This window comes from Nelumbo nucifera, chromosome 8, assembly GCF_055504915.1.
Source record: "Nelumbo nucifera cultivar China Antique chromosome 8, China Antique-T2T, whole genome shotgun sequence".
NCBI classification, from domain to species: Eukaryota; Viridiplantae; Streptophyta; class Magnoliopsida; order Proteales; family Nelumbonaceae; genus Nelumbo; species Nelumbo nucifera.
In genome coordinates, this window is record NC_142656.1 from 34,948,632 (window position 1) to 34,969,527 (window position 20,896).

General features: G+C 36.5%; 1 protein-coding gene across 10 annotated transcripts in view; it reads left to right on the forward strand.

Annotated features, from left to right (window-relative positions):
* Positions 1-1,282: 1,282 nt before the first annotated feature.
* The window catches only part of LOC104603204 (putative homogentisate phytyltransferase 1, chloroplastic), an 83,667-nt gene continuing 64,053 nt past the window's right edge, over positions 1,283-20,896 (forward strand). For 2 of the 10 annotated variants that reach the window (XM_010267183.3, XM_019198727.2), the window contains exons 1-6: positions 1,464-1,690; positions 2,738-2,782; positions 13,904-14,181; positions 14,349-14,432; positions 14,521-14,595; positions 15,493-15,576. In XM_010267183.3, the coding sequence (XP_010265485.1) occupies positions 1,606-1,690; positions 2,738-2,782; positions 13,904-14,181; positions 14,349-14,432; positions 14,521-14,595; positions 15,493-15,576 (651 nt within the window). In that variant the 5' untranslated portion in view covers positions 1,464-1,605. Of the gene's footprint in view, positions 1,823-2,043; positions 2,245-2,737; positions 2,783-13,903; positions 14,182-14,348; positions 14,433-14,520; positions 14,596-15,492; positions 15,577-20,896 lie in introns of those variants that run through there. The other 8 variants (XM_088893108.1, XM_088893109.1, XM_088893110.1 and 5 more) reach the window with 6 other exon arrangements.

A 20,896-nucleotide genomic window follows, 5' to 3' on the forward strand; every position in this document is an offset into this window, starting at 1 on the left:
AGACAACCAGTTCCGTTTTATCCCAATACCGGTTTGATATCTAGTTATTATATATTTATATAATTAGATTCTATTTCCTGCACGGAGAGAGCGCCCCAATCCAATTTATGTGTGTATGTGTGTGTGTGTGTGTTTGGATGCCATATAGGTGGGGTGCTTTATTGACTAAAATATTTATTTAAAAAATGTTATTTTAAATATTTATTATTTTTTTGTTGGGCATTTCATCAATGTTTCAAGTAATATGTCATAAAAGTTACTTTGCACACCTCATAAAAGTATGCCATATAACCATTTTAGTTCAACAAATGTTGGGGCATTGGGGGAAATGAGAATTTAAAGTTTCCATCAACACCTCATGTACAAAAATCCAAATATTTCTGTTTTTTAGTGTTTATTTGATAACGATTGAAATCAAACAATAGTTTCATGCACAGTAAACACTAATTCCTATGTGATGCTAATGTGGCGATGTTTTTTCAATAGACCCCGACGAAACCAAATATAGCTGCTTACATGGATAAACAATCAATCGTCTTCTTCTTGATCTCATTGTATAAAACCAAGTTTGTAACATCACTAGTGCTCCTAAACATTGTAGAAATAGAACCATAATAAAAGGAAGCTAACATTTCAATCTTGTAAACCTTTCTCCAATAGTCAAGGGGTATGGTTAAAAGTGACCCTTATTCTATTAAAACCAAAAAAAATTAACCAAAAATTTTGATTTTGGTTTGCTTATTTTGGTCTTTGTTAATTCAATTTGGTTACTTCAGTTTTTGAAAATTTCAATTTCATTTTCGGTGTTCAAAATTAGAAATTCAGTTAACTCAAAAACTAAATTAATTGAGTTTCTATATAACATATAATATATAAGATATAATATAATATATTTATATATATTAAGGTTCCTTTCTCAAGCTTGTTACAAAGTTGTCACTTGTCAGGTCTGCATCATCTAGACCAATTAGGGAGTCACGTAGGGTTGTCAATGGGTTGGGTCCAACCCGATGGATCCAAACCAATTGGGTCAATTCTGGTTTCAAGAATTGGAATCAATTCTAGGTCCTGATATAGTGTCTTGATTATTATCGGTTAAGAGTTCCACTTAGTCCTGAACTAATTCAGACCCACCATAACATGGATCCTTCTTCCGAATTACTTCAATTAAGGGCAAATTTAGAATTTCAAAATTTTCAGTATTTTCATTTACGGAAAAGTATTAAAACACACGATGCAGAATTTGGTATTAATTCACAGTAAGGATGCATCCCTGTACTTTGGACCTAGAAAATTCTGATCTGGGCTAATTGGTACTTCTCCTTTCATTTAAGTCTGTAATGTCAACATCTAAGGGTGTGCGATGGTGTCAGATATCATGTGAGTAACTTAACAGAAATTGTCAGAAACTACAGTGAAGATATCAGTAATTTACCGCTCATTTCGTATAAAGTCTTTTTTAGAAGCAGTGCAAACCGCAAAGTGTCGAAAAATCCATTGTCGCCTTTGCAGGGATTTTATACCTTGCTCTCTGCAAGTCGGTTCTCGGCAATGGAGCCGTGGATTTGAACCCCCCGGACTTCTTAGTTGTTGTGTCTTGTATCCATGGACTCTCTGCTTCGTGGGGCTATTGTGAGACCGCCTTGCCTTAAATGTACTACGCCTGTCGAGTTGTCAGCATTTCCACAGGGTATGGTTTTTGAAAATCTAAGCCGAGTTTCAATTTCAACTACTCTATTTCATCTGGGCATCTCTTACTTCTGTCAAATTCTATGGTTTGGATGTTTGGATGAAGTGGAACTTATCCGAGCAAATTTGTTTAGTGAGCTGTCCTTCAGTTCTTTCAAATTTCAAAAATTAAATTTTAATTGTTTAATCTCATTGAAATAAATATCTGCAACAGTTTTACAATTTAGGTGTACTTTTGGTCATTTTCAAATTGGTCTTCTTGAACCTTGTAAAATCGAATATCTGCTACTTTATCCCATTTCATCTTCTTCTTCTTTCCAAGCACGAGCTTTTTGGGATGCTTAAACTAGCATGAAGCCAATATCAACCTTGAACTGTCTGCATGCTTTTTGATGCCTTGTTTATAGATTTGGGCGTTAAACTAATCTCAGTTTTTGCACTTCATACCAATCTCAAGAAAATGGATGTTTAAGCTAGGGAAGTTGTGGCTCTGTCTGGTTAGGCTGTCTGGGCTTTTGAAAGACATTGAGTCTAAGAAAGATCTTTTATTGTTTGGTAAGGTGTTTTTTGAAAACCAAAAGCCAGTAGAAATTGTAGCACAAGAAAGGCGAAAAACAGAAAGCTTAAATTGAAGCTTCATTCCAATTTCTAGATTTGAGTTCCACTCTAAAACCTGAAAATCATTCTGACTTTGTGAATTGTATTTAAAGTCAACTAGAAGACACCCTTTGGTCATTTTCCTTTATTGCAAGACCAAAGGCGGTGGTTTGGAGAGCAAGGTCATCAAACAGGCTTTTCAAGCTTTTTCTTATCTTTGGAAGCCTTACAGATCTTTTGAGTTTTTGTGCTATGAAAACCTTTCTAGTTTCTACAAAGCCTAACCAAATACCACCTGTAATTGTGATGCAGATTCAATATTATTACTTACTCACAAATTAATGTTTTTGGTATTTAGACAATAAAATTGAATATTTACTTTTATCTAGTTATCTTTCTCTTTACAATCATGGCTTTATTTCTCATTTTTTCTTTTTTTTGTTATTCATAGGTAGAAAAAGATGGAGACACGATATATTAAAAGGAAATCCTAAATGTAAGATATATTTTTATTGTTTGCATTTTGTATATTTACTTATTCTTTTCCCGTTTTGTAATTTATGTCCTGAAAATGGTTTAACCATCTAATTCTGGTATAAGAATTTTCTGTTTTCCATGGAAGAACTGGTTTATTTGGAATATTTCTTCTGACTCAATTCTTGATGGATTACAATGGGATGTTTTAACATAATCAGAAATTGCAAACCAATATGCAATTTGAAGAAAAAAGAGAAAATCACTTTAGTAATCAGTAGAAGAATATGGAGAAGAGAATTTATCAAAAAAAAAAAAAAAGAATATGGAGAAGAGATAAATCAGTCCTCAAAGTTCAGTTTCTTGTTAACCATTGGAACCTTACAGTCATGTTTCTTGTAAACCATTTAACTTTCTTTAGGAGGTCCCTAAAGCACCAAACAACCGAATCCCAAGCCATCTCTCAAAACCAAGTTGATTTGCTAGCTGAATCCCTTGTATAACTGCTAGTAATTCAACCCTATTAGAATCTCCTATTCCCACTGGGCCCGAGAATAAGGCTATAATGTTGCTGCCCTTATCTCTCAAAACCTCTCATATGCTAGACAAGCCAGGGTTACCTTGACTACTACCATCAAAGTTCAGTTTAACAAAACCTTTAGGAGGATGAACCCAAGCTACAATAACACTCCTTATGAGATGATCTACTAGCCATTGCTGACCAAAACTTCGAAGTGTCGTTAAAGAAACAGGACTGGAATGAATTTTCAACCAGTGTATTACCCTTGTCAAGATATAGCCCTTGACTTCTTATAGGCTTGTTTACCTTTCTTGGAATATCCTGGAATTCCTTTCCTCCCAGATTGTCCATAGTGAAGCTACTCTAATCTCCATTTTTGTAGGCCATATAAATGCTAATGACTCAAACAACAAACTTACTTCTATTGGTAGATTCCACTTGTACCTAAACAAAACAAAAATCCAATTCCAACTAGCAACAACAAAAGGGCAGGATATTAGCAAGTGATAGCAATCCTCACCATTAGACTTTCAAAGAATGCACCAATTTAGAGATAAGCACAGAAAAGTATTTTCTTCTGCAAATTGTCCTAAGTATTAATTTTCCCATGGAATACTTCCTAGCAAGAGCCGTAGAAGTCTTAAAGCTCTACAAAACATAAATATTAATTACCTAAACTACTCAACTTGGTTGTTGGGTACAACTAAGGAACTAAAATACACCAATTCATCATCATCATCCAAGCCTTATCCCAACTATATGGGGTTGACTACATGAATCCTATTTCACCATTATGTTCTATTTTATTCCTTGTTCGTTGTTAAATAATTAGTGCTTAAATTATTTCTTGCTACTTCAACCCATGAATCCTATTTCTCCATTCTAAGGCTGCATTTGGCATTCCTTATTTTAAGGACTTATCTCTTTTTGCAGTAAAAAACTCAGTGTCATAGGGGCATTTTAACTGCAAAAAGGTGAGCAACCTAAGTGGTGTTCGCCCATAGATAAGATTCTAGATGCACCCCCCACCCCCCCATTTTACCCATCTTGCTCTAATTCTTTGGGCAACAGCCTCCTCAGTCTCTCCCTTGTTGTGAATTGTCGTTGAACCAAGGTACTGGAAAATCAGATCCAGTTATAGAATTCGCTGAAAAGCTGGGGTGCAAGGTGAAGAGTCCAACAAATATTAAGATCTATAGTGGGAAAGTCGAAGTAGATTTTCACAACCTCTTGTTTTAACCATGCTTTCCTTTTATTAATGAAATCATTTATGCGTTGCTGATAAAAAAAAGTTGAAGTAGAAGGCAAGGTGAGGAAGAGGAAAAAAGTGAAGTGGAAAGGCTGAGGATTGATGTGGAGGGTGATAGGGACTTTAGTGCAAGAAGGGAAAGGAGGTGATTTCTTGGAAGAGCAAGTAAGGGGTTTAACTTTTAGTGGGCTGGAAATTTGTTGAGAATGAGGATTATTAGGTGGAATGTAAGGGGGTTGGGTAGTGCTAGGAAGAGATCCTTAATAAAGGAGGTGATTGGGAAAGAAAAACCTAATGTAGTTATAATCCAAGAGTCTAAGTTGGCAAACTTACAATAGATGGGCTAGGAGTTTGTGGAGATCTAGGGGGATCAGTTGGGCCCTAACACCTTCTTGGGGATCATTGGGTGGTATTGTGACTCTTTGGAGGAATGATGTGATGGAAGGAGTAGAGTAGCTTATTGGTAAGTTTACAGTGTCCATTAAATTCTGGAAAGTGGAGGATGGTTTTGTATGGGTCTTAACAAACATTTATGGCCCTAATGGATACAAGGAGAGAAATGAAATGTGGGAAAAATTGAATGATATTAGAGGTTTATGGGGAGGGCCTTGGTGCCTTGTTGGTGATTTTAATGTCATGAGGTTTATAGAAGATTCCGACAATCCTAGACAAAGGTTAACCACTAATATGAGGAAGCTTAATCATTTCATCAGCTCTTTTGAGCTTAAAGATATTCCTCTTCTCCATGGTAATTTTACTTGGTCCAATCTTTAGAGTAACCCAATTTTCTCCAAGATGGATAGATTCCTTTTTTCCTTGGATTGGGAGGACAACTGAGAGTGTTACTGTCGAGAGCTTTACCTAGAGTAACCTTTGACCATTGGACACTTGCTCTTTATAAGGATGAGATGGAGGTAAGGGTCCTGCCTCCTTTATGTTTGAGAAAATTTGCCTTTGTCATCCTAGTTTTGTTTAGAAGTTGAAGGGGATTGGTGGCAAGAAAGCAGGTCTAGAGTTAGGTGGAAGGGTATGAAATTTCATAAAAAAGTTGCAATTGTTAAAAAAAATTAAAGAGTGGAACATTGAACAGTTTGGGAGACTTGAAGTAAGGAAGCAAGAAGTGATAAACCAAATTGAAGATTTGGATTTGAAAGAGGGCCAAGTCACTTTTGAGGAAAGAGATAATCGGAAAGATGATTCCCGAGGAAACAACTAGAAGATATTTTGTTTAAAGAGGAGATTAGGTGGAGGCAAAAGTCTAGACATAAATGGGTCAAAGAGGGAGATAGGATCCCTAAGTTTTTCCATGTTTTGGCTAATGGAAGGAGGAAGAACTTTGTCTCTAAACTGTAGGTGGATGGAGTGACTATTACTCGACATGATGAGGTTGCTAAGGCCTTTGTGGATCATTTTAAATATATTTTTAGAAGGCCCATAAATAGTAGGGTATGGCTTAATGGCCTGGCTTGGCCTTGTTTGTTAGATAATCTTAAAGACTATATTGGGAGGAAATTTGATATTGGTCTTCAATAAATTCATTAAGGAGATGAAAAGAACTGGTTTGCAAATTGGATTTGGAGAAGGCTTATGACTTGGTAGACTGGTCCTTTTTGATAGAGGTTTTGAAATGTTGTGGGTTTGGGGACAGGTGGTGTAAGTGGATGATGGGATGTCTAAGTACTTGTCAATAGTACTTTGTGTTGGTGAATGGAACCATGGTGGATTTCCTCCTTGCTATTTGAGGGATCAGATAAGGTAACCCACTCTCTCCCTTTCTTTTTATTCTCATCGCCGATGCTCTTAGTATATTAATTTCTAAGGCAAATTCTAGACAATTAGTGAGAGTTTGGAGAATTGATAGGGATGATGTGCCAATTACTCACCTGCAATTTGCTGATGATACGATTCTGTTCTATAAGGGAGGAGATTTGAGGTGGATAAGGAATCTGAAACTATCTATACAGCTCTTTGAACAAATATCAAATATTCCAATCTCAAAGTGAACTTTGATAAGAGTTGTGTAGCAGGGATCAACTTATTGGAAGGTAAACTATTGGAGTCCAACTATTTTGGGGTGTGTTGTTTCTCATTTGCCCATGAAATATTTAGAATTACCCCTTGGAGACAACCCAAAAAATCTGAGTTTTTGGAACCCAATGCTGTAGAGATTCTCTAAATGGCTTGCTTGTTGGAAAAAAAGGATATCTCTTGTTAGGTGGCAGGACTACGCTAATCAAATCTATGCTAGGGAATCTCCTAGTTTACTTTTTGTCAGTGTTTAAGGCCCCTGGTAGTGTGAATAAGAGGTTGGAGAAGATGATGAGGGATTTTTTGTGGGATCTAGGGGAAGGGAAGAGGGATCGTAGGATTAAATGGGATTTGGTGTGTGTAAAAGATTTGGTGGGCTTGGCATCAGGAATATTCAGAATAGGAATGGGGGCTCTTTAAGGAAAATGGTTATGGAGAATGCCTTAGATAGGGATAACTGTATAAGTTGTGGGCAAAATTTGTTTTGAGCATACATGGGCTGTTGACAAATGGTTGGGATGCAAGTCTATCAACAAGAGCAAACCGAGCTTCTCCTTTGAATGCCATTCATGATATTTTGCTATCCTTTGTCAATCATGTCTGGTATGACCATTGTTCTGGGGAACACATTAATTTTTGAGAACATATGTTGGTTGGGAACTCCTCTTTCATTGCTCGTTCCAATTCAAGTTTTGGGGTTGATTGGAATTTGAGTTTCAAAAGAGGTATTAGGGATAGTGAACTTAATAGTGTTTTATCCTTGCTTGAAATCCTGGATGGATGTGTTTGGACCATGCTAAACATGATACAAGAATTTGGACCCTTTTTTCCTCTGGTTCCTTCTCTTGTGCTTTTTTTTTGGGCTGTTAGAATTGTTATTAGTTTTGTTATTTGGTACTGTAGGGGCACTGTTGTAACTTTCTATCTTTTTTTTATAATGTTTAGGTCGCCCTAGTATAAATACAATAGCTGGCGCCACCAGCCCAACTTTTTGACCTCCAAACTTGTCTTCTCTCTTCTCTTTCTCTCTCTCTCTCTCTCTCTCTCTCTGTCTCTCTGTCTCTCTTCTTCTCTTTTACTGTTTTTCTTCCAAGATTACATGGTATCAGAGCATTGGTTTTGGCGTTGTAGACAGCCCGATCAAAGTTATTTCTTTAAATTTCCTTTTTTTTTGGCATCAAACCATGAAAGTAGTGCATTGGCTGATCTGTAAGTAGTTTCTTTGTCTTCTTTTTTCTTGGTCGTGTGCGAAGAAATCACCTGTAAGAAGGGTGAACAGATGCTGTGAAGTTTCTTTCAGTTCCATGTGGATCGTGTGATCCTTTTTGTACCCAGGTTGGTGGGTTGTGTAAGTGGATGACCTGTTTCTGTATCTGCAGTAACAACATATTTGGGCATTGTCCTTGATGATAGTAGCAACTATGTGCCCATTGTCCCTGGATGACCTGTTTCTTGATCTGTTTTCTGTCATTGTTTAGTTTCCGAATCAGTTCCAGAGGTGTTTTAGTACCTGTGTTGAGTGTGAACAGTGATGAATTTTTTTAGGCTGTTTATACAAGGCTGAGTGGTTTGGTGATTGTTTCTTCTCCTGTTTTTTTGCTGGATGTGTGGATGAACTGTAGAAAGTCCTTGTTACCATGTCGTTTGAGGATTCAACCACTTCCGATGTGTCTGCTAGCCATGGTGGAGTGAGTGGGGGGTTTGATGTGAACTTTCCTATGGCTGTCTTTCCCTTTGATGGGCTCAACTACCTAGAGCGGTCAAAGGGAATTAAACTCTAACTGCAAGGGGAAAATAGGCTACATAATTGGAAAAATTAGGGAGTTGGAAGTCTAGGAGTGCAAAACATGATAAGTTGAACCAGGAGAATAGTATGGTGATGCCATGGCTTTTAGTTTTTGTTAAAAGACTGTTATTTATCTAAGTATAGTACCGCAGGGGTACTCTTGTACTTTCCTCCTTTTATTTTTTATGTTCTATCACCCTAGTATATATACCAAAAGCTGGCGCAGCCAGCAGTACTTTTTGCTCTCAGTCCTCTCTTCTCTCTTCCTCCATTCTTCTCTCCTGCATAACATGGTATTAGAGCAGGACTATCAGATCTGAAAGGAGAAGTCGAGTGAACAGTTTTCTTCGCATCAGATTTCTAGATCTGCCGCCCTCATCTACTGTTGGGCTGATTGAAGATCTCATGCACTGAACTAACTTTTCTCCTTCTCCTCCTTTTTCTTTTTTTTTTTCTTTTTTTTTTCAGGTCGTGTGCCAGGGCAGAACCTGTACTAGGTCTGCTGGTTGGATATAAGGTGATAAGCACTTCTTTCTTTCCTTTTTTGTGGGGTCGACTGATCCCTGTAAAAAACTGTAGGTTGTGAAGACCTTTTGTGTGCTGCAATAGTAGCTTTTATGGTGAACTGAAGGTCAGAAAGTGACTTGTACTTGCTGTAACAGCTTTCCTGTTGATGCATAGGTCAAGAGATGACCTGTATGCACTGTGACAGCACCGGTGTTGATTCTGTAGGTCAAGGGATGACCTGTTAGTGCTGTAACAACATCTGTGTTTTATAGAAAAGAGTTGTGTTTCCAAAGAAAAAAGGGGTTTCCTCTCTCCCTCAGTGTTAGACCTTTTTTTTAAGGTTTTGTACCCACTTTAAGAGTGTTTTTGAATCTGTAATCATGAGTGGTGAAGATTCTGCTACATCCACTGTTTCCTCAATGCCGAATGGAATGAGTGGGGGTGTGGACCTATCTTTTCCCATGGCTGTTATTCTTGTCGATGGCTTAGATTATTTAGAGTGGTCAAGAGGGATCAATTTGTACATCACTGCAAGGGGAAAGAAGGAAAACAGTATGGTCATGTCTTGGCTTTTAGTGTCTATGCAACCTCAAATAAGAAGGAATTTTATGTGGGCTGAAACGACAAATGAGATCTGGGAACAAGCAAAATCAACCTATTCTGAACTGCGTCACTATGCAAAAATCTACCAGTTACAGGCAGAATCGTCCACGTGTAAATAGGGGGAGAGGTGTCTATCTGTGTACTACTTAGACTTGACCATATAAGAATTTTTATGGGCTAACATAGCTAAGGAGATTTGGGATAGTGTAGCATAAACTTATTCACAAGATGAGAATGTTGCTAGAGCCTTCCAGTTGAGAAACTAGGTGATTGCTACTAGGCAGGGAGATAAGTCTGTTGCTATTTATTTTTTAGCCCTCAAAACCTTGTAGTAGGAGATGGATCATTTGGAGATTGTGGTTTGGGAAAGTAGCAAAGATGCAACAACTTATAAGAAATTGGTAGAGAAGAATAAGGTTTTTGAGTTTCTAGCAGGACTTAACCCTGAGTATGACATTGCGTAGTAGCATATTCTTTCCCGAGATGGTGTAACTCTCTCTCGGGCATATGCTTTTGTGTTTGGAGAGGAGAGTAGGAGGAATATGATGATGAGGAACCCAGGCCTTGAGTAGTATCAACTATGGTTAATATAGTAAAGCCTAAGCTGAGTGGGGACAAGGGTGGAAATGAACCAAAGAAGAAGGACAAGAAGGATCTGATCTGTGACTACTTTAAGAAACCTAAACATACCAAAGATACCTACTGGGTGGCAAACAACAAAGAGGAGATAAATAATAAAATATTCAAAAAACATAAAAAATGTTATTAAGGTTTTGGTATTTCCAATTAGGATTAAGTGAAGTGATTATCTTAAAAGAAATAAATGATAGTATGTAGTAGGGGCTATACAACTATATGCATATAGACAAATCAATGTATGATATCATATATATAACATATATTTCTATATAATATGTACTATAGAGTCGGGTTCGGGTTGGGTTGGGTTGCCCGAGGGGTTAACCCTAACCCAACCTGAAGTAAAGTCGGGTTCATAAATTTCACCCCTAACCCTAACTTGAGCATCAAACCGACCCAACCCAACCCAACCTGACTTTTTCGGGTTGGGTTTAGGCCAACTCGGCCCAAGTTGCAGCCTTAATGCAAGAAATCAAAAGGGATATTGTTGTTATGATCCATTCTTTGGGAGCTGGTATGTTACTATGGGTGTCACCTTTTTTGAGTCCACACCTTTTTTCTCGGGGGCTTCCTCTCAGGGGAGAAAGGAATGCAAGAATTTTCATGGATAAGGAGAGAATTGAAGAAGGCATCATTGAAACTGTTGCAATTAGGGTGGCCCATTGGCTGCAACATTTGGATTCCTTTTCTTCTTTCTTAATGAATGATATCATTTCAAATTGGAAGGAAGCGGCAAATTCTGCCCCAGTGAAGAATATCCCTGTTCCTAATTGGTCTCCTCTAGTAAGAGGATTTGTTAAACTTAGCTTTGATGGTAGTAGCTTGGCTAACCTAGGATTGTTAGAAATTGGAGGAGTGTTTATGGATGAAGAGGGCAAAATATAGGCTTTTTGTTCTAGCCCAATTGGAGTAGGTGATTCCTTGAGAGCTGAAATTTTGGCACTAATTAAATGGGTAAAGAGGGCAAGGTCTTTAAACATTGGAAAATTAATTATTAGAAGGGATTCTAAATTGGTTGTGGGATGGCTGTTAAGTGAGGAGGCAAACCTGTGGACTTTTAACAATGAAAGGAAGAAATTCAAATGGTTAACACAAAAGTATGGAAGTGAGAGTTCAATGGGTCAAAAGAAGTGCAAATTCTTTTGCTGAAGCTCTTCCTAAGGGGTGGGAAGAGATCAGTTGTAAAAAGTTTTGTTGGGTTGGGGAGAGATGAGAGGGTTTATCTCTCTCTGCATTTGTTTCTTCATTATACTCTTGTAACCTGTTTCAATTTTTAATGAATTTTCAGTTATTGATAAGAAAAAGGTACTGGAAAAGGTCACATTGAGTTATCTCTTGGTCTCCAGTCCTAAGTGTACCATGATTTAGATCCTATTACTATTAAAATTACATATTATATATTATGTTTTAATTCTACTTATCTTAAACCTCTTGTTTCTAAGGTATATGTCCATAAACTTAATTTTGCATTTAATCCTTCATTGGTTTCATCAATAAAAACAATGCCATCAGAAAACAACATGCACCACGAGACCTCCTGAATATGTTTAGTCAATTCATCTATGACTAGTGCAAATAAATAAGGATTGGGTGCTGAACCTTGGTGAAGACCCATCAGAACTGTGAAATGTGATGTCCCTCTACTCTCCCACAGGTGTTCTAACATTTGTTGATCAAACTTTATCAGCTAGACTCTTCAAAATACCCTTATATTGAAGAAACAAGAAAAAGACAAAACTGGCCTCAAGTCTCTCTAACTGAAAGAAATTGATATTGGACTTTCTAGGTTCCTTTGAATGATTTCATTTCTCATCCTTTCTAGTTTTTCTACTTATCCATCTCAATATTTGCATTTCTGCCACATTATTATTTGGACATGTTGTTTCCTGACAGCCCAATGCCTTGCTTCATTCAACATTGTTGGCCTTACAACTGTTTTACAATACTTTCCTTTTGTTCTAAGTGGTTTTCACCTATCACTTCAGATGCACCCCTCCATTTTACCCATCCTACTCTATTTCTATAGGTGACATCCTCCTTAATCTTCCTTTCATGGATTATTGAACCAAGGTAATGGAAGAGTCAAGGTTGAGTTACCTCTTGGTCTCCAATCCTAAGCATGTCCTCACTAGCACTCCTCATGATCATAAGCCTTGTTCGAACTAGGTTGGCTACATGAATCTTGTTTCACCATTCTGTTCTATTTAATGCCATATCCATCGTTAAATTATGGGTGCTTATACCATTTCTTATTACTTCCAACATATTTTTTGGTGTGCCCCTATCTCTTCTAGCCCCTTCAACTCGTAACTGATCACTTTTTTCTAATAGGTGCTGTGGTCTTCTATGCATGACCAAACCATCATAATCTATTTTCTCACATTTTATCACCTATTGGAGTTACTCCTAGGTTCCTTCGTACAACTTCATTTTTAACCTTGTCCTTTCTATTTTTACCACTCATCCATCTAAGCATTCACATTTCTGCTACACTCATTTTTTGGACATGTTTCTTAACTGCTTAACACTTTGCTCCATACAACACTGCTGGCCTAACAACTGTTGTATAGAGTTTTCCTTTTAGCCAAATTGGTATTTGCCTATCATTATAAGACTTTGGGTGCACTCCTTGGTTTTGCTGATCTTGCTGCAATTCTATGGGTGGCATCCTCCTCAATCTTTCATTTGTTATAAATTATTGATCCAAGGTAACGGAAGATGTCATTTTATCTCTTGGTCTCCAATGTTAAGTGTATCCTGGTTCACACTCCTAATATCATTAAGTTTACATTACATGTATTCTATTTTAGTCCTACTTGTTTTATGGAAGATCTTGAATAAATTGACAATGGTTCCAAATGTGATTAAGTTCTTCCTCTACTAGGATATAGGGTTCACTTCTATTCACATTGTTTGTATGGATGCTAAAAATCACTTGTATGGATGATGATGTTTGCAGAGCATTTGCTTGGCCAGTGGTGCTCTTTAGTTCTTTGATGGATGTAGTGTTTCGTCATATTGGGTTAATTTGTATAGTAGAGAGAAGAGATAGAGCAAGAGACAGGGAGAAGAGAAAAGGATAGAAGAGAGAAATGTTTCTTGGGAATGAATGAGTTGGCTAATTATGCTCAACTCTGTTTATTAAATAGGTGGGTTATGAGTTTTGAGAGAAGACAATATTGCTCTTACAAGTTACAACTTATGCCTTACACTTCTAGTAGATACGAGTCCTTGTAATGGAGCCACCTTTCAATGAGCCCTGTATATGAGATCATGCATAACTAAAAATGGGTTCTTATTATCCAGTATTCTAATCCATTCACATTTCTTGGTCATCAAAAAAATTATGGAAAAGGATGGAGTGGAATAAAATCGATGGTTCACATTGTTGTTTTGGCTTTTAGCATGTTAAAAACTGCAAGTGGACCAAACAAATTGTGGCTCTCTGTATTTCCTTTTCTTATTTGTTATCAAGGGGCTGTTTGATGATGGATAAGGTGGATGAACTAAATGAGTTATTGCTTTTTGTGAACAAGTCATTAAGTAGGTTTTTAGCTCTATAATGACTGGATGGGACCTTGGATTAATCTCTATACCTCTAGATAATTTATTATGTGACTATTTTATCCACTTAAAGACAAAGCAATAAATCATTCAGTTTAGCCACTTAAACCATTATCAAGTAGCCCCTAAGTCCTTTTGTTCTATATCCTATATTTTTTCCAATATACTTTTATTGGGGAACTTATTGAGTATTTTCGTAAGTTTTCATTGTTGCATCTAATACCATTTCTTTCTTGGGCTTTGATAGATTATCTTGTATCTGTTGAAGATTCAAATTGCAGGTCATTGAACATCATAAAGAAATACAGCATTGTAAGGTCACAAGCATATCATGTGAACCGTTTTGCTGGAAGCTTAAGGCAACAATCAACATTTAGTTGGATACTTGACAAGCAGTTTTCTGTGAATGCTTCCTCTGAACATCCTTTAGAATCCAAGCCTGAAGCCAAGGGCACTTGGAAGTCCATACAAACATCCTTAGATGCTTTTTACAGGTTTTCTCGACCCCACACAGTTATTGGTACAGTTAAGTACAAATTAAATTACATGATATATTTATTGTATCTACTCTTCTACCACTCTCTAACTGTGGATTTTATATACAAGCTAGACTCATTGGAATTATCATAATATCATTAGTCTTTATTTCCATGGAAAAGAAAAACAGGCTTATAGAACTTGTTGATTAGCAGGTAATTGGCATTATCTCAGTTTCTCTACTAGCTATCCAGAGGTTGTCAGATTTTTCTCCATTGTTTTTCATGGGGTTATTGGAGGTATGCTTAAAATGTAATGATCAACTTAACTTATTTATTCACCAGAGATTTATTTTAATATCCTTTTTTGTGCTTTCTGTTTTTACAGGCAATCATTGCTGCAGTTTGTATGAATATTTATATTGTTGGTTTAAATCAATTGTTTGACATAGAGATAGACAAGGTAGCTAAAGTTGTTCCTTTGTTCTACTCATTTATTTATTCTTTCATTTACAAATCCTATTTGCTACGTTTTGACTAGGGCTGTCAATGGACTTCGAAAGTCCAATACCTGGTTCAATATCTGATCCAATTATCCTGGATTTTGGATGTTAAAACTTGCATTTGATTAATAAATGGATTGGAACCGATTAAAATCTGAGTCTGATTAAAAATTATTATTATATATATGTAGTATAATTATGTATATATAATTTTATGAAGTTCATAACTAATAAATTTAATATTTTATATTTATATGCATTTATTATATATGTATTAGTTAAAAGTAATTAGTTTTTTTGAACTCTTTTTAATTTTTTTGTCATTTTAAGCATAATAAGGTGAATGCAGATTGAATCTGAATCTGATCTGAGTTCAACATATTGGATTTTTCGGATCCATAAAATTGATAAGCAGATTGGATGTGGACGTAGCTGGATTCGATCTGATCTGGTCACAGCCCTAATTTTGAGCACACAGTGAATGAGACATGGAATTCTACTGTTAGGATGGTGAGCCAATAAATTGAGGGTAGGGTGCATTGTACACATGAATGACATTGATACATGGATTGGATCCACCATGTTGTGGTCCCTAAAACTAAAGCTTCCCAAAATCATGGTTGGTTTTTGTTAACTCACCCAACTCTCTATGTGGCTTGTCTTTGGGAAATTTTCTTTTGGAGCCGCCTAATGAATCCATTAGATTTTATCATACGTGTCTTTGTTTTATAGGTTATTCTTTTAGGCTAGCTATTTTCATGCATTCAATTCTCATAATTCCTACCTGTTTGTTTTATAATATTCACTGTTTACTTTGCTAATTTGGTATTAAATAAATAATTCATTCTTTCTTTCAGGTTAACAAGCCATATCTTCCGCTTGCATCTGGGGAATATTCTGTTGGAATGGGTGTTGGAATAGTTGCATCTTTTGCTCTTATGGTATTTTGGATTCAAAGTTGTTTTATTGAGAAATTTGAGCTGAAAATTAATGCCTGAAATACACAATTGGTGATATAGTCCTTTAACCTTGTATTACATGGTAGAGCATGCAGAGTATCCAAGAGTACAAAATAAGCACTGAATACTTTCCTAGAAAGCATTTGAATTTGAATGCACCTAACCACACAAAACCCCCAAAAGAAAATTGTAATAAAAGTTGTAGGCAGAAAAAGAAAAAACAAAAATTAAAAACCAAATGTGAATAAGTGAACTATTGAAGTGAACTTTCTCAGTGTTTTCTTACCATTTTCTATAAGCTTTCTTGATAAAAGTACATCAAACTACACTATTAGAAACCAATTCCTGTTGGCATGCAGCATACAGAAGATACAATAATTTATGGGTTAGTTATTTGGGTGTTTACACCAATTGGAAAGTTGAAAGAGTCTGAAGTTTCAATGGAACCAAGAAGCCAAGATACAATCTTCCATTGTTTCAAGCCCTTAGAATCATATTCATATGGATGCTCTGTTGTGCCATCAACATACCCCTGAAGACCATTCCTTTCAAAGAACTGGAAGTGTAACTTCCAGAATGCATAATTAGTTCCATCAAACTTCACAGGAAAAATTGTCTCTTTCTCCAAGGCCATTTCATCAGATAGGTTCAAGATAAGCCAAAGAAATATGAGGGAACAAGGCAGCCACTCTATCAAACAGGTATAAACAAGATCACTTAACACTGAAGGGATCAATACCCAAACACGAAAGCAGCTAGATCAAAGGTGATGACAGGTGACAGTCCATAAAAGTTAAGTTTACTGGATTGTCGAACAAAGAAGGGAGGAGAACACCCCTCAAATCCAATCCAAATCAGAATAAAAAAAGATATGAGTGATAAGATCTGACCTGGGTGACTTCAGATCTAAAGTTTCAAGCTGATTGATTCAGTCAATCAAGAGAACGAAGAGAAACCTTGGGACCGAATGCGATTTCCCAGAAAAAAGGTGAAAAGTTGTGCTGATCAAAGAAGCCTTCAGAAAGATCCAAATCTGATGTAGATAGGTTGGTTCAAAAGTCCTTCAATCTCCCTCAAACTCAAGAATTAGTTCTCAATCAAGAACAGATTGGAAAGGCCCGCTCTAATACCATGTCAACTGAGTTTGAACCAGAGAAAGACAAATTGTGAAAGGGTGTGTTCAGTAGCCCACACACCCAAAGAGAGATATCTTATATATGTTTTCTCTACAAGGCTGAGAAAGGACCATGATGTCCCTCTCTTACAAGAAAGAATAAAAAGAATTCAGTGTAAATATGTTACAGCATAAAAAGGTACTCCCAAAAGCCGAAAAGGGAAAGAATATATAAGACTGAAATCTTCAGTCTCTACATTTCTTAGAGAGTGGAGCAGTGTAAGCAGTAAGCGTAGTTTTCAAGGCTCCAAGGTAAGGGTAGGTGACAGGGGGGTGCCTTGCTTCCTAGGCAATGTTTTTAGGAACTAGGAATCATCTTTTACTAGTAATTTATGAAACAGAAAAAAAACTAAGAGAAGTCAGAGAAGAGAAGAGAGAAGAGAGAAGAGAGGAAGAGAAGAGAAGAGAGAAGAGAGGAAGAGAAGAGATTTGAGAGCCAAAAGGTTGTGCTGGCGGCACAAGCTTTTGTATTTATATTTGGGTGGCCATAAAATAAACAAAAAATACAATAGTACCCTTATGGTATTAAGTTGAACATAAAACAGTCTTTTAACACTCCCCCTCAAGTTGGGACATAGATGTCAATCATGCCCAACCTATCACATAAATCATTATGTCGCAAGTGATGTAAGCTCTTTGAATATGTCTGCAAATAGATCTTTGGAACTGACATAGGGTGTACATACTTCCCCATTGAAAACTTTGTCTTTGATAAAGTGCTTGTGTACCTCAATGTGCTCGGTTCTATCATGTAGAATTGGGTTGGTAGTAATGTTGATGGCAGCCTAGTTATCACAACATAGATTCATAGGTCCATCAACAGTAAATCCCAATTTACTCAACAAATTTTTTAACTACATAACCTCAGCCACTTCATGAGACATTGCCCTATATTCAGCTTCAGCACTAGACTTATAATCTCTTCCATGTGATTAGATTCCCTCCCAAAAAGGTACAATAGCCACTAGTAGATTTCCTGTCATCTAGTGATCTTGCCCAGTCTACATCCATATACACTTCAACCATCAAATGCCCATGCTTTTGAAACAACAAATCAGCACCTAGAAATTTCTTAACATATATGAGAATTCTTTTAGCTACACTTCAAGGTGGGTGGTCTTAGGGGCATGCATGAATTGACTAAGAACACTCGTAGCATAAGCAATGTTTGGCTGTGTCATAGACAGATATAATAGCCTTCCTACAAGCCTTTGAAACTGCTTCACATCCTTAACAAACTCACTTTGACAATCGCGTAATTTGTGATTTGGATCAATAAGGGAATTGGCTGGTTTCACTCCTAATTTTCCTGCATCTTGTAACAGATCTAGGATATATTTTCTTTGAAATGAAGATTCACTTTTGTGAGCGGGCATAGATCTTTCGCCTCAAACTGAGTAGCAAAGAACTCCTTCAGCTTTTGAATTTCATCTTTCCAGTCACTAGTGATAACTACATCCTCAACATATATTATTAGGGTTGCAATTTTACTTCCCCTCTTTTCACAAATAAGGTATGGTCATATTGACACTACTTATAGCTCCTCTACTGTACAACTACACGAACCCTACTAAAATAGGACATTGGTGATTGTTTTAGGCCATATAAGGACTTCTTCAACCTACACACTTTTTATTCATTGCCTTGAGCACGAAAACTAGGATGTTGTATCATGTACACTTTTTTTTCAAAATCATCATTTAAGAAGACATTCTTGATATCTAGTTGATGAAGATCACGGTCAAGATTAGCAACTAAAGAATAAAGGACTTTGATAGGGTTCATCTTAGCAACTGGTGCAAAAGTCTCTACATAATCTACTCCATACACTTGAGTAAACCCTTTTGCCACTAATCAAGCTTTATACCGTTCCACTGTGCTGTCTACTCTATGTTTTACTGTAAAAACACAGTTACATCCAACTAGTTCCTTCCCTTTAGGAAGATCCACCAATTCCCACATGCCATTTTTATGTAAAGCATTGAGGATATAGTTTACCACGAGTTGGAGACAAGTTTTCAACAAAATAGTGGCAACCAAACACATGCATGAGAATAGGAAATAAGGGAGCATCAGGAAACAAGAGCCGATGTGGGGCCTTGCACTCTAGTCATCGAGATGACATGCAGTTGATAAGATATGTAGCACATAAGACAACCTCTAGCCGTAAACGTTTTGGGACATTCATATAAATTACTAATCCCCGAGGCACTTCAAAAAAAGATGACAATTCTTTCTTTCAGCAACTAGGGTGTTCAGGCACATGAGCTACGATGAAGATATCTACATGAAGCAAAGAACTCTGTGAGGTCATTATGAAAATATTCTTTGGCATTACCGGATTGGAAGACTTGGATTTTAGTTTGAAATTGAGTGAAAATCCTGCTTTGGAAATCTTCTACAATTTTTGGCACTTCATCTATGATTCACATCCATATGTATTTGGTATAATCATCAATAAGTATAATGAAATACTTGTAGCTAGTCTCAGAGGGTGATGTAACAGGGCCCTAAACATCAAAATGAACAATACGAAAGGGAAATTCAGATTTATTATTCCTTGAAGAAAAATGAATTATACAATGTTTACTCAATTGATAAGTTTGACATATAAACTCTGATACTAACATCGACTTAAAAAACTTAGGAAACAAAATTTTTAATTACTCAAAAGATAAACGACCAAGACGATTGTGCCATAAATAGGCTTTTTTTTATCAACAAATAGGACTTTTATTGTTAACAGAGAAATATTGAATTAGAATAGATATAGGTTGCATCACTGCATTAACCCAATCTACAGACACATAAAAACAATTACAGTTTTGCCCAGTACAAGGTAGATCTATTTGCCCCCTGTTTCGCTAGGGTATCCGCCAACCCATTTGTTGTCCTTTTGACCCAACTTTTATTGCTGATGTGATGTGTTTAGCCCAAGAAATGACCAGTAGTGAGTCTCCTTCTATTTCCAAATCTGTTGTTCCAAACTTCCAATCTGCTCAGCTAGCTTTAAACCATAGTTGTCTAGGCGACAAGGCGCCCTTTGAGGCTTGCCTCAACTAACCGCCTAGCAGTTTTGTACTATGTATTGTAAAATACTTTTTTATTCTTTATTTTTTGACATTATAATTATAAAATAGGTACTATTAAACTAAAATACTCATTTTGTGTGTTTATACACTAATTTGTTTTTATTAATTTCTTATTTGTTAGGATTTAATCAATACAAACATTGCTAAATGATGTATTGAACCCTCAAAGACTTTAAAACCTGAACCAATAAGTAAGGAAGAACTTAAAATTGTCTAATCAACACATTTTCTACTACACTACTACTACTACTAATCAACAAATTTTGTCTAATCAACACATTTTTCTTTTTTTCTTTTTCTATAACAAAAATAAGAGTTCAGACCCTATATTTTTTGAATTTTCTTTTCCTTCTTTTTTTTTTCTTCTCATGAATATGTTGGTTTTCTATACTTTAACATGAACTCTATACTTTTATTATGAAATTATTTATAATTAATAAGGAAATATGGTTATGGTACCTAGGGAACTACCCTAGGATCTATAAGGTGCCCCCTAATGCCCAACCTCGCCTTGGCGCCTTGAAAACTATGCTTTAAACCTTGAAATAGAGCTAGGGATTCAGCATATATTGAGTCACCAATACCTATTGGTCCTGAGAAGAGTGCCGCAACTTCTCCTAGGTGATTTCTAATCACACCTCCTATGCTTGCCCTTCCCGGGTTACCAAAGGAACTCCCATCAAAGTTTAGTTTTAGTTTGTTCAGTGCATGTGGCTTCCATTCCGCTCTCACTTCTTTGGGTACATCTATTTGTGCTACTTCCGTCTAGTTTCTTAGAATGTCATTTGTGGAGAGGTTTTTGAATAGTTCGATGGTCATCACCCAATGTGCAGTTTTGATTTTTATGGCTTTAGTGACTTCCTCCTTTGATTTACTTTTTTCATAGAAGAGTCTTTGGTTTCTTTCCTCCCATATAGTCCACACCAGAACAACTCTTGCTGCCTTCCATAAACACTTTCCTCTTTTCTTCTGTTGCCTTAGGAAGGAGGGGTGGAATAGGCTTACCACATCTTGTGGGGGAGCCCATCTGCATCCA